Source organism: Orbicella franksi, chromosome 12 (genome assembly GCF_964199315.1).
Source record: "Orbicella franksi chromosome 12, jaOrbFran1.1, whole genome shotgun sequence".
NCBI lineage: Eukaryota > Metazoa > Cnidaria > Anthozoa > Scleractinia > Merulinidae > Orbicella > Orbicella franksi.
In genome coordinates, this window is record NC_138156.1 from 19,977,816 (window position 1) to 19,996,410 (window position 18,595).

At 41.9% G+C, this 18,595-nt stretch overlaps 3 protein-coding genes across 4 annotated transcripts; all 3 read right to left on the reverse strand.

Moving 5' to 3' along the window:
* Positions 1-842: 842 nt before the first annotated feature.
* On the reverse strand, positions 843-4,321 carry LOC145462562 (uncharacterized). Its single transcript, XM_081446112.1, has one exon. The coding sequence runs from the start codon at positions 1,734-1,736 to the stop codon at positions 843-845; it is 894 nt and encodes a 297-aa protein (XP_081302238.1). The 5' UTR covers positions 1,737-4,321.
* A 149-nt stretch (positions 4,322-4,470) lies between these two features.
* Positions 4,471-10,148, reverse strand: LOC145462545 (uncharacterized). Its single transcript, XM_081446084.1, has 3 exons — positions 9,183-10,148; positions 5,626-7,391; positions 4,471-4,805 (listed from the first exon to the last, which is right to left on the reverse strand). The coding sequence occupies exons 2-3, from the start codon at positions 7,386-7,388 to the stop codon at positions 4,556-4,558; spliced, it is 2,013 nt and encodes a 670-aa protein (XP_081302210.1). The 5' UTR covers positions 7,389-7,391; positions 9,183-10,148; the 3' UTR covers positions 4,471-4,555.
* Positions 10,149-10,247: 99 nt separating this feature from the next.
* LOC145462548 (uncharacterized) lies at positions 10,248-18,498 on the reverse strand. 2 transcript variants are annotated; one of them, XM_081446089.1, is made up of 2 exons: positions 17,879-18,498; positions 10,248-13,176 (listed from the first exon to the last, which is right to left on the reverse strand). In XM_081446089.1, exon 2 carries the CDS (start codon positions 13,160-13,162, stop codon positions 11,210-11,212), a length of 1,953 nt encoding a protein of 650 aa, XP_081302215.1. In that variant the 5' UTR covers positions 13,163-13,176; positions 17,879-18,498; the 3' UTR covers positions 10,248-11,209. The 2 variants fall into 2 exon arrangements, with proteins under 2 accessions (XP_081302215.1, XP_081302214.1); XM_081446088.1 differs by having other exon boundaries at positions 16,983-18,498.
* Between the last annotated feature and the right edge of the window lie 97 nt (positions 18,499-18,595).

Sequence of the window (18,595 nt, forward strand, 5' to 3'; positions counted from 1 at the left end):
GTTTCTGTGATAGCTCCGAAATACTACATCTATGGTCATCAAATCGATATTTATAATCATGTTTTATGTGCTGAAAAGGGCCTCCTTCGGTGAAAGAGCATCTTCTTTCTAGGCTTGTTAACTATACATGTACACCCTTCCCAAGCTTGCTTGGTTGTTCAGTGAAGCGAAGTGGGCCGCCTTTAATATTCTTTCCAAGTTTAAAATAGCATTCTCTATACTGATTAAGATTTTGGAGAACAGTTAATCATCTTCCAGGACGTGCTTGTAACAGTTTTACAAAGACAATATTTGTTTTTTCAGAGATGCTTTTTTAAAAAGAACCTTCACAAAACCTATTTGAAAGTCGTGATAGATTTTCATTCACACGTCGCCACAGAGTGTGACCTCAGCATGACCTCAGTGATTATGCGATTAACTACAACCATTGATGTTTATTTAACACGATTCTTTGACGTGCTGACCGTCTGTGGTGTGTTTAATTCACCTAAAGCTATACTGATCCGTGAATATATTATGGCTTGAACTTCGTTGAAAATTTGGGGCATTACCAGATCAAATATTACCGATATAAAATCGTTTTTCTAAACTGAAACCAATTTTCTTCACGTCATGCATACTCAATCATTGTCAATGCCGTTCTTTGCTAAGAAAAAAGAGCGGTCCTTCTTCGTATCGAAATATACATTTAAATAGCCAAAAATATCAGACCCTTGAGGCTGACACTTACTATAATTGTAATTACCAATACCTTTCTATGAATAGAAATATTACAATTTGAAAAATGCTACTAGCGATAATGACACAAAAATATCATACCGCCTGGGCTGATACCTTTCGCTCTAATTACTGATACCTTCCATGTCTTCCTCGTCGAACTCTGAATTTGAACTGCCAACAGAGTTAGGAATGCGTTTTCGACTGACTCTTCCGTTGACAGCTTCGCTGTTCAAGTCCTTCGATTTATGACTCTTGTGCCTTCCTCGCTGCTGGTTCTTGTGCTGAACCAGTGTCTCCAGCTGATCTGTCAAACTCGCCAACTTGTTAAACGTTGTGTGGTCATGCTCGAGCGATAGCATCTCTCGCTCAAGATGTAGACTTTCTCGGAGCATGGCAGCCTCCTCTTTGAGCGCCTCTACTTCGTGCTGAAACTCGCGCTCTCTCTTCTGGAAGAGTGTTTCCAGAGTGATCTTCTCGGCTAGAAGTTTGTCGTACCTGTATGCCCATTCCTTGGCGCCGTTCGAGTCCCCGAACGGCTCCTCCTCGCGGGAAGGCCTTCGAAGTTGTAGCTTTCTCTCCAGCTTTGCCACCTGCTCCATCAGCGCTGTGATCTGTTCCTTGTAGAAAGTTTCCTTGTTATTGAATAACTCATCGCGGCGCGATCTTTCCGACAACAGCTCCTTGATTTCGACAGACATTTGTGCGATTTTAGAGTCTTGCAGTGCTAGCTGCTCTTTGTACATCTCTTCCATGGCGTCCGTCTGTTTCTGCTCCTTGTCCCAAAGATTGCTCTCGACACTCTCGAGCCTTCGCCTTAAATCCCTGATGCAATCATGTGTCGGAATATCGCTGAGATCCAATTCCACTCCGCATCCCCCCGGACACACTAGTGTTTTCTTTTCATATCTCCTTATATCTTTCAAGGACAGTTTTCGACCACTTTGTTCTAGATTGGCATCTGCGGATTGGGGCGTGCTAATACCCGTCTGTTCTTCCATCTCATCCAGAGTATCCATGTTCGCTTCCACGTCAAATTTAGACTGTCCTGTATTTTATTCGGCCAACAGCTCGTTTTAGAAGCCGGAATCTCGTTGAGCGATAAGTAGAGTTCAAAACAAACCGAAACCGTTAGATTACGTATTATCAGGGAATATTTGGTCACGTCTAGTTGACCTCGAACAACGACATACAATTCGAGAGTAAGCCGTTCATGGATCTGTTCAACTGAGTGTAATTATACACTTCCAAAGAGGGTAATAAGGCCTATTATATCCCTTTGGCGGAACAAAACTCCAACCCTGCTGGGCACGAGAACAGCTGCACTCGTCAGCTTTTCGGTGAATCCAGTCACACCTTTACTGTACCCGGTTGTTTTCGTTTTCGTTTTCGAGATCCTGCCTTTTGTGTCGTGTTCCTCAAACTGATCTAGTTACTCCCGCCCTCGCACTTCAAACTGTCTCGTCCCGAAGTTTGATAATGAATGTCACAAGAGGCGTCAATTGCTGCCGAAGACTTAGCTCACAGTGCCTTTGCGGTACAGAAAAGCCTTTCTACTGCCTTAAAAGTGTTCCAACAACGTGCTGTGCGACAACAACGTTCGGTCGCGGCCCGCAATCAAGCGACTATCGTTTGCGCGCGATCCTAACGACCACAGAAGACGAAAATGATAACTTTACAAATGATTGTTTGACTCGGTGTTGTTTAGACGGTTTACATTGGGTTATCATGGGTCAACGGCCAATTATAATTGTGACATAAAGGAATTTTCACACATGGAGTCAGGCATCCGAAAAATCTCATTTATTTGTTGTCACTTTGGCAATGACGGCGCTATAATGTTACCTGGGACGTTCTGTTGTTGTCCCTTGAAAATGGAAATAAAGTCGCTTTTGCTTTGAAAAGGTCGCTACAGCAACGCGAAAAGCTACGTGCTCTCCACAAGAAGGTATTGAGGAAATAATTGTCGGTCTGTCATAATATTGATCAAACAAAAATTCAAAAAACCTGAAGTGGTTTGTATCTATGGAATATATCTTGGAAGCTCCACGAAATATTGAGAAACCTTTGCTATCTGACTGTACCGTTTGAAATGTTCGGATATGTTCGGTAAATCGTCGGATTATTATCTCCACTCCGGGGATCTTTGATTACGGTTCTTTAGTCGACGATTGAATGTCTTTCATTAATCTTATTTCATTTTATTTTGCATTAGCTGAGACAAAAGCAATTGACAAATAATTGACAATTAGCGTATAAGCGGAAACGATAATGAATGGTAAAAAGTGGAAATTACAACGTAAGTCCAGGAGCATAAGTCATAGATCAAGATTGCAAAATATGCAAATATTTTAAAATTATAATATGACTTTGAGTAGTTTTATCAAAATAACTTCAACGACCTTTGGAATGTTGGCAATCAACCGCTGCCATGACGGTATAAGAATTGTCCAGTGAAGACACCTACTTTTAACTGCTACAAAGATTTTACTTTAACAAACATAGAGAAGCAGTTTTCTCTTTCATCAGTTAAATGATTTATATTAATTGTGTATTTAAAATTTGATTTTATGAATAAATTGAATTAAATTGCATCCAGTGCGTTACTATACTTAGACTGCAAAACGACCTCACTTTTCTCTGGAACTGGCCAATAGGATAAGTGAGCGGAAGGCGCGAAAAGTTTGGCAGGAAGTGAGTGCTAAGCTGATGGTGCGAACATTTTGGCGGGAGGGAGTGCTCAGCGGTTGGCACGAAAAGTTTGGCGGGAAGTGAGTGCTAAGCGGGTGGCGCGAAAATTTTTGCCGGAAGTGGATGCTAAGCGGATGGTGAGAAGTGCCAATTTTCGTGCGTGATACTAACACGGTTCGCGGTCTCATCCCACTTTCTTACACTTCTTCCAGGCTCGCTTTTGGAGCTCATACCACGCGTACGTAACACCCGGCGTATCTAATCGAACGTTCGGTAATCGAACATAATCGAACTCACACTAAAATTTGGTCAATCGAACAAAATCGAACGTTCGATTGTCGAACGTCGACAATCGAACAAAATCGAAGGTTCGATTACCGAACGGTCGACAGTCGTACTCAGTCAAACGCGGGATTACCGAACTCCTGTTTGTTTGATTTTTATGTTCAAATATAAGCACTGATAAAAAAGTACAATGCATAACCGAACACTGACATTCAGTTTGATACTTGGACGTTTTTGTATTAATCCCATTCAATTAAGGTTGATTATGATTACTCCTGCGTGATTTACTTATCATTAGAAATGGATTCCGAACAAAATCGAATCGGATTGAGTTCGATTGCGTTCGATTTTGTTTGATTGGTTCGATAATCGAACTCAAAGGAAAATAGATGTTCGATTGCCGAATTCAATCGAACGATTGGTGTTCGATTGGGTTCGATTTTGTTCGATTAGATACGCCAGGGTAACAAGATGTGTATTCTTATGTAGTGAATTCGTCACATACGTGGGTCATGGTTGGAAGACTTGAAGTAGGCACTAAGGGACAGATCATATTTTTTTGAGGGGCAGGGGGTAGTTTGGGCATGATTTTTTTTTTTTCGCACCTTTAAGTTGTGCATGATTTTTTTGGTGGGCAACAGCTTGTGCAAGATTAATAATAGAAAGCACTAGCTCAATTTGTATTTTCCATATGGCTCCCCTTGCACGAATTGTTTCGGCAGTTTTTGCTGTGCGCGAATCAAATTTCTGGGGAAAATTGCCCAACCCCCACCCCCAACCCCGCCCTCCCAAAAATAATGGTCCGTCCCTAAGAATTCTCGAACATTCTCAATGATTACAGCTTAACACTTGCGACTGCATACTAGTGTCTTCCCGACATTTCCTCCACAAATGATCGCGTTCTCTCCTCCATCCGCGTCCACACATCGTCTCCTGGATGGAAGGGCGGCTTCTGCTGCATCCAGTCCTGGAGCCAACCCAAATGCCGGTGATCTACACGTGGCGCCGATGGATTATGCTGTAATCGGTAATTGTAATCACGTTCTAAAGCGCGAAGCTTGGCGAGTACATCCTCCTTCTCTGCCACCATGTCAACGGCGTCGGAAAAAAATCTGTCAAAGCCAATCGAGAAAGAAGTTTTCTGTTATCCTGAATTTTACAAACCCTTCCACGCCGTCTTCCTCTTGGGAAACAACCAGATATTGCGAACTTTTCTTTCAGCTGATCAATTTTTGTCTTCTCAGATTTTCGCTGGCTTATGCTCTGATCAAGGTGGACAGTCGCCACCGAACATTTTACAAAGGTAAAAAAACAAATCGACTGAAACATTCTTCCAAAAAACTCTTAGATATCGTCAACTGTGAAAGTTACTGGATCAATGTGACCTAACACTGCAAAACTATGAAAGAGAGCAGTTCAGAGAGTTTTTTTTTTTTTTGCCTCCCTTGGGATTATCTCATGGATTTTTTGAGGAAACCACAAAGAGAATAATGAACAGATAATACTTTAGAACATGGGTAGCAGGTGCGACGTCAAATACACACTTAACAGATTGCTACACAGATTGCTACATCTGCTGAAATGTTTACTCGTCCACGCGAGATATGGCAACAGTCTTAGACTAAAGCTTTTGATGCAATCTTGACATTACCAACCCAAACCTGTAGGTCTGTCGGTGTTTCCCTACGTAGACTGCCGTTGGGTGCAGAAATTTAATTGCAAACAATTTGCAATTGAATCCAAGTGTAATTTTGCGATACCGTATAGAAAATTCATATGGAAGGATAACAAAAGCTTCTTTGTCTCGAAAACTCGTAACCATAACTTCCACTTAATTCTCTCGGACGTTCACAAAATTTCTGTGCCTGTGTAATTGAGCAATGCCCGATCATGCAATGACAGTGAGTGTTAAATCAAGATTAGTCGGCTTACCTGTTCAAATAAACGCACTCGCGACAAGACGGTCCATACAGTGCAGCGTACTTCATGAATATGCCGTCCACCCGTGCCACCAGATCGTTATTAAAGGCGGTGAAGTACTCGAGCATATGCCTCCGCTCCTGTAACTTCTTGGCCTTCTCGGCTTGCTCCGCCGTCCCAAACAAGGATGGCATCTGCCTGTGACACCAGCCAGTGACGCTATGATGTAGGGAACTGGTTACCTTTCCCAAAAAGCTTTTTATCGCGTTCGGGATCGCAACAAGCGGACTATTAGAAGAGTAGTCAAAAGGGCTGCTTCGCCATGATGGTATCAGATCCTGATCCCAACTGACGAAGAACTCGTCGCCATCAAGATCGCCGCCCGAGGATTCGTCAGCGTGCGGTCGGCTCCCTCTGGTCGGGAACACGATGCAGTCGCTGAGATACGCGTATTCTGGCTTGTTCTTGACGAGTTTCAGCACACGGATGTCACCTGGATGGTAGCATGGATTGCGAACGACCATCACCTCATGAGCTGCCTGAAACTCTGCGAACTGCACCTCGTCAAAAAGAGTGGGTTGAAAAACGCACTGGCCGTATTCCAGCTCATTGAATGGATCACACGCGCCAAACACTACCCTTGATTTGGGGACGAGGACTCGAAGCTTACATTTTGAGTTCTGCGTTAGACTGACTTCATCGCCTGCATCTACAGTGTTGTTGTCTTTCTGCATCTTTTTAACCTCCTTGGCTTGAAGAGCTTTGAGTTCTTTTTGTAGGCGATGGCTTTCCAGGCCATAGTCATGCAACCAATTGACCAGCTTTCTCTCGCCCTTAATGCGCAGATAGTGCTCGGCGGATTGTACAGTGCCACGGAGCTCTCTTAACGTAGAGTGAAAATCATTCTGTAGACCTGTGAGATAGCTGTGTTGGACTCCACTGTCAGCTAGCAGCATGGTGATCTGCTTGTTAAGGTAGCCCATGGTGTACGGTCGAGAACACTTCACAACGCCAAAGGTGGTACACGTGTGGCGCATTCGTTCATCAGGGATGGTAAACTTTTTCATGGACTTCCGGAATTGTACCTTGACCCGGTCCCCCAACTGTCGATTAAGGATGAGCACGCCTTTGAAGCCCTGATACCGGACTTGCGCCACACAAGGTTTGCCATCGAGCTTGCCTACCGCATCCTGTATCTCCTGCGCAAAAGAATCTGACATGAAACCGCATCCGTCTGTAAAGATGTAATTGCCGCGCTCCACGTCGTCGATAACTGTGTAGTCGTCCTCGGTCAGGGAAATGCTCTGGCTGAACGACGAGAACAGCAGTCCGATCCTCTTAGCGCGCTTAGCAGCTGTCTTGATTTGCGAAAACTTTCCAAACATTGCCAGCAGCTCGTAGATTTCTTCGTCCGAGGCATTCATTAGAGTGCAAGTTCTTTCTTTAAGCTGCGAGTTGGAATGGCCCAGGAAGCTGTATATCGCGCCACTGAAAGCAATTCCACGCTTCAAGATCTCTTGCGAACAGTCGGTGTCAGCGCCTCTTTCAGGGCGAAAGGCCACTGTCATGATCCTGTCGATCTGCTGTTGACCATGCGCAGACATGAGGTATTCCAGGAACAGGTTTCCACCCTCCACTTTGTTATATTTCATTGGCGGTCGCACCAGCCTTCCGTGAATGTCCACATGCTTCACGTACAGGGCTCGTTCCAGGTGACCAGCTGGAGGAGGTCTTATGAACTCGTCTGGTATTTCGTAAGGATTCGTCATGTTCATTTTCTGGCGAGGGAACAATATAAAGCCGTTAAGAGGCACTCGGGCCAAATTGGACCAGACAGATCCCTAGGCGCGAATCATTTAGGAAGAAGTCTACTTTCCCCTGCCACTTCCTTTGCCAGTGGGATACCACTTCAACGCTCGGTTGCCCGAGCATTTCTTTTTCATAAATTATTCGCCCCTTATCAGGCTAGGGATTGTGAGCCTTAAAGGAGCCGCGCCACGGTTTGCGCATCTTAAAAAGTTTAATGGCCTAAATTTTTCAAATCCGTGTCAATCTTCGCCATCCTTAACCATCCTTGTTTCTTTACGGTTTATTTTTATCTCTTTGTTGTTTTTCTATCTTACTAAACTATCATTTTCAGGTTAAGTTAATTTTGTACGTGGCCAAAATAACCCAACTACCGTGACTGACTGCTCAAGAACTGAACATAATTACCCCGCCTAGGGATCATGGGATCCGGCCGGTCGATCCAGAGTCCAATACAATAACCTTTCCAGACAACCGTGGCTTCCTCGGCGAAAGACAAAGTATAGACGGATTCGGCTAACGTGCTTGCTTCCTTGTTGCCACCCAATTCAGACCACGCAAGGATTCATTTGGGAGGTTACAACTGTGCAAATTGCTACACAACTGATTTCATGGAGTATGTTCAAACAGACCAGTTGTAACCTCCCAAATGTATCATATGATCTGAATTGGTGGAAACAAATGGTTCACAATGTATATATTTTTGAACAGAATTTCAATTTAAGAGGGAAGGTAAAGGTAAAGCCTGCGTCAGGCCGGTGGTCTATACAGCTTGAGTTTATCCCAGTTTCTGTAGCATGAAGCGACCAGGAGTAGTTCTACTTCCCCTCAATGGGATGCTAGTCTATCGCAGGGGTACCCCCCAGCTAGTGCCCATTTATGCACCGGGTGGAAAGAGGCAGTGTGAGAGTAAAGTGTCTTGCTCAAGAACACAGCACAAAGATCCCGGCCAGGGCTCGAACCCGGACTGCTCGATCCGGAATCCCATGCAGCACGCTAACCATTAGGTCACCATTAGCTGGCAAACGGCTATCGCTAAATCTAGATATATCTAGGCACAGACTGTTTGTAGTCGGCTGTACGATGAAGCTCGTTCGCTCGGAAAGAAGAGGTTTCGGGTAAATTCCTTTAATTTGGCGTCAACAGTCAAAATTGTGATTAGTTTGTTGATAATTCCAACTGTTCTGTATAACGCCAATGTCACTGACGAACACTTATTATTCCGCCTGCGGAAATTCCAATTTGATCGTTAAAATAGTAGGCATTAAATGTAATAAAAATCATCCACCATCCGCTATTCTTCGTCCGCTCCGTTTCCTACCTTAGCAGTGTTTTGCGGCAAATGATTTTCAGTTAATGCAAATAATTTTGCCGTTCTGTGAGGTTAATTATTTAACTTGTAAGCTTATTTGTACCCGTCTTCCCCTGACAATGGAATTGATTTTGATGCTTCGGATTATTCTTTTGTCTTGTGAGGGATCTTGTGATTACGATGATTCGAGGGATTTGCGTAGGTTTTCTAAACTTTGATGCTTTGCTTTCAAAGGTCAGAGAGTTCATTATTTCTCGAACTGGAATTTTCTTACTTTGTTGCCAGGTTTTGCTTCTGCTATACCAACCGAGAGAAAGTAAAACTGTAACAATGAACGGACCAACCAGCGCTATAAATTTCCTGACTTCGGGCGAAATTCTAAGAAAATACGAGTCACGCGTACCCTTGACAAATCCCGACACAAAATGTAACATTAATTATTTTTACCTACCTTAAATCTTCGATGAATAGTTCTTCTTTGAATTAGCTTTCAGGCAAATTCCCTATGAAATAATTGTCAAAACAAAAGACTCGTGTTTCACGTCACCTTCTCAGAAGTTTTTCGTGACTTCCGGTCATTTTCTGAGAACTCCAGTTTGGTCCCAAGGCTCTTCCGGTACGCGGTCATTTGTGATGGTCGTTAAAGCGAGATGGTTGAAAACATACAACTGGATGGTTATAGAGTTAGCTCAATACATCAAGTCGTTTTCTATGATGCACAAAATTGCATTCAAAATAAACTATTCATCACAATAATTGATCACGCGAGGTACTGAAAATGAAAAGAAAAACAAAGTTGCGAAGACAAGGTGGATGATGAAACCAAAACAAGCAGGAATGGCTTGAGCTTCACAGGAAACGTACCCAAAATTCTTTCAAGAGTTACATAAAGCTGAGTAATACCTTTAATATCTATCTTTTTCGTTTTTAAAGTATGATTAAAGGCCAGTTTGAGAAATTCGTGTCAATTTTTATGATAACAATTAAAATAAAACTTTAATTTCTTTTTTTAAATTTCCGATTTTTCCAGAAATGATCCAGCGATTCTGAAAATGTTTCTTGTTCATAGTCGACTTGTAAGATTTACGTACTATTCAGTGATCTTTGTAGCTTTGTTTCAAGAGGGGCGGGAGGGGGAAGACGAAATGAATATGAGCCGTTTTCCGGGCTCCCTGCTCGACTCCTATTGACACCAGGGTCATGTGGTGTGACGAGCACAGCCTAGCGTGACCCTGGTGCGTGATATTGAGCGCAAACTCGTGCTACGAAAGCTAAATAACAAACACATCACTGATAAGAATACCTTGTCATCGCGACATATTCAAGTGTTTACTACAGAAACAGTACAACCTGCTAAAAGCATCCTTGAACTTGAATTTTTTTGGTACAAGTGAGCTTGCAGGATAATTTTTTTTAAGTATCACCTACGCCCCTTGAAAGGTCAAATGGTCTACCCCTAAAACCATAGATAGAGCCACATGGCCTATAGCTATTAAGAGGCATTTAAATGGCTTACATCATATGTCTATATTTCGTAAGTCTGCAATATTATAATCTTTGCAAAGAAAAACAAAAAGGGCTGACGATATGATAAAATTATAAAGCTAATTTTCCGTTTCTCTGATATCTATTTTTCATTTGACTGAATCTAACGTTACACGTATAAAGGCAACGCCCACAAATTTGGGCAATGATCAAATGTCAACAGCAAATCCTCGTTCATATTACAAAGATAACACAGGCAACGTTGTGTTAATAATACCTGAGTTCAGACAGCCGCTAATAAATTATCGATATACATAAGTCAAGTATAACATATAAAAGCGGAATGTGTTTGTTGGAAGAGTTTTTCCAGCCTAACATCCCATGTAGGTAAAAAAAGATCTCCCAAAACTACTGAAACCAGAGTTAAGCTCCGGCCTCTTCAGCTAATATCTACTGACTTTTCACTTTTGATTATGTCGACGTTCCCTAAGTGTGTTGAATCGTCTACGAAAAATCACTGGCACGATCAGTAACACACCCATTCCTGTTTGCATATGAATTTGAATGTTACACAATTATTTTAAGAAAGCCAAGCGACTCCTTAATAGTTTTCCGGAGAAGAGTGGGCTTGACGGCTTTTTCTGGCTAAGGATCTCAAATCATGAATGCTTAAGCTATGAATATAATAAAAAATTCTCGATTCTCTTGTTGTCTGGCTACGCTATTTTCTGAGCTAATTTTCGATCTTAAAAGTTTCTAGTTTTCCTCAGTTATGTCTGCTCCTTTGCCGACCTTTAATAGAACCGCACGAGAACCAAAAAAGAAAAGAACTAGTGTTGAATAAAGTACCTCAAACTCTACAACTTATGAGCTTGTTGGTCTCGGTGACGTGACTGGGATGTATTAAAGGCGCAGCTAAACAATGAGACATAGCAACTAAGCAACTGTAAAACCACACCCTGAGAAGAAAGGCAACCCTTCCTGATTGGAAGACTAAACGACGCGCATTTGATTTTCACGTTGCATTCCCTCAACAAAGTCTTTAGCTATCTTGTCGATGTCCTTCCAGATCTCATTTCTAGCGCGACGCTGTTCTGCCGATCTTGCTGAACGTGTTGACGATCTTCTTGAACTTTCCTGGTCGGGCCTGGTTGGGCTTTCCACGTCTGAATACTCATTTGCGTCGTCTACGTCTTGGCCATTTGGTGAACCCGAGAACAACGCTGATTCTATCGACGGCTTCATTTTCTCGAGCTCTTTTCGCAACTTACCACTATCCACACAGAAGCTTGCTGCTTGGTAAAGCAACTTGCTTAGTTGTCGGCATTGCTTTGATGATGGGCCCAAGGCAGTGGCACATTTCATGTATTCTCCTTCAATCATCCTTGGAATTTCATCTGAGAATGTGGCGAAGTACTCCAGCATTTCCTCTCGTGATTTCAATTCCTTGTTGTTGTGGCCCTTTCTGAATTTTTCCAATGCCTTTGACACTGATTTGGCTGACGCCTGGCGTAATTGAGCCGCCACTGTCGGCGAATAATCGCAGGGGTTCTTTTTTTCACTTGGAATGAGATTTTTATCCCAGCTGACAAAGAACTCGTTTCCAGCCAAGTCCCCACCGAAACATTCAAACGCGTGAGGGCGTGGGCCTTCGACAGGTAGCACCAGACAGTCCCTGAGGTTCTCGTAGCCTTCCTTTTCCTTCGTCATTTTCAACACACGAACGTCCCCAGGGTGGTAACATGGGTTTCGTGTCACCACAAACTCCTGGCCTGCAGGAAAAACCTTTGCTTCATCCTTTGGCATTGTGGGATTGAAGTAGCACTCTCCGTACTTCAGCTTGTCGTAAGGATCGCAAACAGCAAACACCACGCGGGACTCGGGAACCAAAATCCTCGTGTAGGCAGCTTTTTCCATTTCATCCAGTTCTTGTTTTCTCAGACATTTCAAGCGCTTCTTTATGGTGCCGTCAATGCCTTTGTTTTGAATGTCCTGCAGAAGACGGAATTCCCCTTTGAAGCGCAGGAAATACTCGGCAGTCTCTTTGCCCATGCCTTCTAACAATTCATGGTAGCCCGCCTGCAAGTTTTTGAGGGTTTGAGCGGACACTCCTCTGTCAGCCAGAAGCATGACCATTCGAGTGTCGAGGTATCCGTTGACGTAAGGGCGGGAATAATCCACAACATCAGCAAAGCTGAACCTTTCAGGCATGTTCTCAATTGGGGTGACAAATTTCTGCATTGAGTCGTGGAACAGCACTTCAAAATAGCCCAAATCTTCTTTGAGTACCAGCATGCCCTCGATGCCTCGATAGCGGACTTGGACGGCGCTGGGCTGATAATCAAGCTCGAGGGTCAGCTGTACTTTGGAAGAGAATTCCGGAGACATAAATCCACATCCATCAGTGAAAGTGTATGATCCGGTAATACCGCCTGTAATGTCTGGCTGGACTTTGTATTTGCGCGTATCTAATGGCACGAATTTGTTTATTGTCGAGAAAAGCATTCCAATATTTCTTGCCCGCTTGTCTACGTTCTTCTCTTCAAGAAAGTCACCAAACTTCGCCAAAAGCTTGAGAATTTCTTCCTGTGTGGCTCTCATCAAGTAGCAGGATTTTGTCTTCAGTTGTTCATCCGAGTGGCCAAGGAAGAAATACGAACATTGACGACAGAATATCCCTCTTTCAAGAACGCTTTTGCACAAGCTGTTCGCTTCGTCGGCTGGCGTGATATCAAATGTCAACTTCATTAGCTTCTGGTTGAAGTCTGGCCCCTCGATTTGTCTCAGGTACTCTGTCAGTAAAGTGTTTTCTAGCTTTTCTCGATAAACTTTGTAGTCATTTCGACCAGTGCCATGAAATTGTACATGTATTATACAGGTTTCACCCTCGGCGACCGAAGATCGATCCTCGACGGTTGATAAGTCCACGCAAAAATGGTAGGCCATCGAGATTTAATCTTCTGCAAGATAACAGATAGAGTACGGCATTTAGTTTTTGCACAGAATTTCACCTACTTTTTATTCTAATAACTGATTTGTTTCAACCGACCATGTGGTAGAGACTTAAGATCACTCACGTGAATTTAGACGTGGTTTGAACTCGGTCAGTACTGAAAGGTCTGGGACCAGTAATGTTGGGCTGTTGCCATGGCATTATCGACCTCATACATACAGTTACATGCTGGGAAATATATCGAGTGTTTAGATCTGAATGATCTCACAAGTGAAAAGTACAGGATAATACATGGGCGCGCGTAGATATGGAAGTGTTCAACGAGTAAGATATAAAGTTGAACACGAGAAGAGAAATTCCGTACCTACAAGCAACCATGTATTATTTTGTTTTTTTTTTATGTAAACATACTGACTAGTTTACCTAAATGGTACAAAATGCTGCCGAAGGGAAGGAGGATGTAAAGAGTGTCAATGCAGAGCGGGGTTGTTCCCATACAGAACTACTGATCGTCGGTAACAGTAACAAACTGGTTTATTTAACATAGTGATAACGACGTTTTTGACGATTTTCCGAAGATTTCCGACCACTTTCCGAAGATTTCCGAAGAAAAAATTGTTCGAAAGCCACACGAATATTTCCGTCCATTTCCGAAGATTTCCGGAGATAACCGAAGACTTTCAAGGTAGATCCGAAGATGTTTGGATCATACACCAAAAAATTTAAGTACAGTTTAAGGATGATATCAGATATCAGTGAAGTCATCAATATCTTCACTAGTGAGGAAATACGCCACCCACATGGTTTCGTATGAACTTTACGAGTGGTGTATTTCCAGTGAAACACTCGTGTTTATATTATAAAAGGTCATAAACGACTGATGGATAAAACCATCCTATTTTGCTGGGCGCTAAGTTTGCCTTACAATGAATCATTTTTGGCTTTTTTCTCATCAAGGAAATAAATATGTGCCATGAATTGATTTTAAAACAGATTCAGAGCGGAACTTCACAGCTGACACAAAGAGGGAAAAGCCCCGAGGATATGGAAAGTTCTCGTAAGCACTTAAACCAGGAAAAAAGGGACTAGACTGAAGGATCTCAATTGGCGGTAATTAAGGACCATTAAGTCAATCCGTTCGATCATAAAAGAGAGAAGTACGGTTCGCTCAGAAATAATGTCTCCTTCTGCTAATCAGGACTAGTGCTGTCAAGATTCCTCGCTGCAAAATTTACAGCTAGGAAGTAATTAATCGAATTATTTATTCCTAATATTCAACGGAAGTAACTAAACTCACTGGCCCGCTTCAACTTTGTGTTCTGATCGACATATCGAAAGGAAAACTTTGTGAAGTACAAGTGAATCTCCAATAATTCAGTTGTACGAAATTTTGCAACGTCATCACTTTCGATTTCTATCAAATCCATGATCAAACGCATCAAATATGTCATAATCGCTTCTTGACAATGGCTAGTCTGATTTGCTCAATTTCAACTTGAAGTAGGGTCTAGTGGACAATTGAACAACCCGAAGTTTAGCAGAGATTAGCCTATGTCCCTATGAACTAGAAGAATCTAGTGTAGTGTAATAAATAGACGCGTTGAATATATTTCGCAACGTCATCACTTTAGATTTGCTCCGCCACCAAAACCATTATCAAACTATCAAACATGTTATTACCCGCGCTTCTTGACTAGTTGTATTTGCTCCAATTCTGCTTGAACTAGAGAAATCAATTTCTTCACGAGAACGATCTTGACTCCCTTAGCTACACTTGGATAATTGAACAACTCGAACTTTAGCAGACGTGATGAGAGACTCGGCGTCGACAAAACCTGGATCGGACCGGATCGGATCACGGATCGGATCACGGACCGGATCACGGACCGGATCACGGACCGGATCACGGACCGGATCACGGATCGGATCACGGATCGGATCACGGATCGGATCACGGATCGAATCACAGAAAAAAAAACAACAAAGTTTTAAAGAAAAAAAAATCAAAAAAAAAAATCAAACCGTTTATAAGATAATAATAAATAAAAAATAAAAGTGGAAAACTAAAATATGTTAAATGAAAATAAGAATCCCGAATTTGACGCAATGACATGTTAATTACAGAGAATGACAAGAGGTCATTTAAAAAGCCACATAAGCGCCTAATTTACGACGAATTTAAATTGTAATGAACAGACAGATGTAGTTATATTAGAACGTTAGTTGGCTCGAAGCTTGCGTGAACCTCCCATTCTCGTTTTTGAAATTGTTTTCAGTGGCTAATTCTCGGCTACATTTTCGTGTTAGATGTGAGCGTTACAGTTGGCGTTACACACAATACAGTTAATGAGAAAACTTACGTGCGAAAGCTTAAGGACATGACTTGCTTTGAAGGAGCTAAGTCACGATTTGCACATCTTGAAAAAACTAGCCTAGTTTTTCAAGTTCGTCATTTGCAATCCCCGTTAATCTTTGCCATCCTTAACGATCCTCATTCCGTTTTGATTTGTTCTTGCCTCTTAAGTGTTTTCTATCCTAGAACACGATCATTTTAAGGTTTTATTCTATTTAAAGGCAGCTCTTTACAACCCTAAAAATAACTCTAAAAATCGTGACGTAACTCCTAAAATGTTGTTTATTCTCGGGTTGCGTTATCGTTCACACTATCGATGTTATTCCTAGAATTTTTTGAAAAACAGCTATATTTCCTTGAAATACAAATGGTTTGTTTCGTTTTATTCCAGTGCGAAATATCGTATTCCAAACTCACATCTTGTAAAAGTATAGACTTGTCTCAAAGACGGAAATTGTTTGAAATCATCAGGTGTTTAATTTTTTAGTGTTTTTAGTTTTTGTGTTTCTATTCATACGTTCGTCCTATTATTACCATACTGACTCGTTTTATGACAGTTTACCTTTGATGCAAGTGATTACACGAAATATCATTTATCTGAACTGCGGAGAAAGATATGAAGACATGATTGATCATCGCAATCAAAACCCAACAGCCTGAAAAAAATTGATCTGTGACCAGCTCCCAGTTGGCTTGATATTATAAAAGAATAAAGGAATATCACACCTGAATTAAATAAAACGTTCTGCTCACAGTAGTCACTCTAGTGCAATTTGCTTAACAAAATTTTGGATTTTTTTCCTTGATCCGATCCGTGATCCGATCCGTGATCCGATCCGTGATCCGATCCGTGATCCGGTCCGTGATCCGATCCGTGATCCGGTCCGGTCCGATCCAGGTTTTGTCGACGCCGTGAGAGACTAGCCTATTTCCCCATCGAACTAGAAGAATCTGGTGTAAATTTAATTGACGCATTAAATTTATCTGTTCCTGAACTGGCTTGAATCGATTTTGTATTTTGATCAACACAAATGTAAAGGGACAACGTTCTGAAGTACAAACACTGACATCACCAAGGAGCGAGAATCTCGGATACGGTTCTAAAGAATTAATTCTGTCGTACGAAAAATCGCAACATCACTTTCGATTTGCTCTTCCGAATACATTATCAATGCATCAAAATTGCGTTTAACGCTTCTTGACTATAGCGAGTAGCATGGCAAGTAGCATTGTCTCCAATTCAGTTTAAAATCTTCACGAGAAGTAACTTCACTTCCTTGACTTCCTTAGCTATACTTGGGCAATTTAGCAACACGAACTCTAACAGACGTGAAGAGCGACTAACCAATGCACTGAAGGAATTAAGTGTTGTGGGAGTCTTGAATATACCCAATGAACAATCATTCGATCAAGAGCCCGCCCGTTTCACTCTCGAATGGCAAACGGTCTATTTACCTTACCTTCGGACTTAATAAGCGAACAATTCTTTCTTCTTTGCACCCAACTTCACAACACAGATGAGGACTTGAAAGAAGGAAGACACAAGTGTCGTAAACAAGGGCAGCTGAATGCGGCTTTGTTTTGACGCCCAACTAACTTTAATGGGCAGGTCATAAAAGGGAAATTCCCGGCTATTTGCAGTTACACGTAACTCGCGAACATTCGACAATGGACAGACGTAAAGATAACTTCCTGATCGATTGTGGTTTTAGATTTCCACTGCAAGTTAATGCAGGGATAGGGTATGTGAATTTTTGCACGACTGATTTATAAAATGGGACATTTCGTACCGAACTATTAAGCTCGAAAGTACTTATTCATTCATGTTAATTGACTAATTAAATTATTCGCCTTCGGCAACGCGTTATCGTTATTCATGCTAATAGTCAGCTATATTTTTCTTGTCAGTGATTGCCTCCATCCCTGGCTGTTAACTAAACATTCAACTGGATTCCAGTCCCAAAGCCAACTCGAAAGAGTATGGACATTCGGCTATAATGAAGGAATTATTTGAAGCAAGCAACTCTCAAAACAGTAGTTGAAACTTCCAAACGAAAGTCGATCGATTTAAAATGGACATGTGCTGTCAAGGTTACGCATTGTCCAAACTCTCACTCTAGTCTCATAACAACAAACTGCATTAACTTCCGTATTGGATTAAACAGGTCAAGGATTTGGGCAAAAGCTACACAAAAACGCTCAAACTCCTTACCGGAAGTTCACTTCAAGTTCCTGATTCAACTTTTAATTAAACTTATAGCTAGTTGATTTTAAAATTACCTACTTCCCAAAATCATATTGAGTTTGGATCTTAATTCTGACAAGTATCTTTACTTTATAATTGTCTTTTACCTACCTCTGTAACGGGGAAGACTGTTCAGTTCCTATATAGCTCTCGGACAATAAAATTGCCAAGCTCGTCAAGCTACTGATGAATGCCTTCTCGTCGATTCTCCAGAGCTTTGTGTAACTTCCGGCCGATTTCTAAGAACTCAGCATTCTCGTCCCCAGTGCTACTCGTTTTGAAAAGTTGTTAAAAGAAACGGAGACTCTGGGGACGAGAATGAGAAAACTTGGTCCCGGGGAGATCTCGAAGAGTCCCGAGACCGTCTCGGTTGTTTCATGTTCAGAGGGTCGCTAGCGCGATAAAGTCAACAATGAATGAGAAAATTGTGATCTTTACTGATACCTGAGGCCCCGTTCACACTACACCAGAGAAATTTGTAAAAAGAGTTTTCACTCTGAAAACGCATCAAATGTTTTCCGTCCACACTCCGCCGGAGGAATTTGAAAACGCAGCAATTACCGGTGACGTCATCGTTTTCGAAAAGCTCCGTATTCAAATGTTTCCGTCCAAACTAAAACTCAAAGCCGGCGTTTTCAAATTCCTCCGTTAGAAAAGAGTTTTCCAAAAGCTCCGTTTTCGTGACGGATTAGTGTGGACGGTAGGCCTAACCGTAGAAATAAAGCTGCGTTTTCAAATTCCTCCGCCGTAGTATTCGAAAATGACAAATAAAACTGATCCAGAAACTTTTCGTTTTCATTAACTCATTTTTTCTTTTAAAGAGAGATG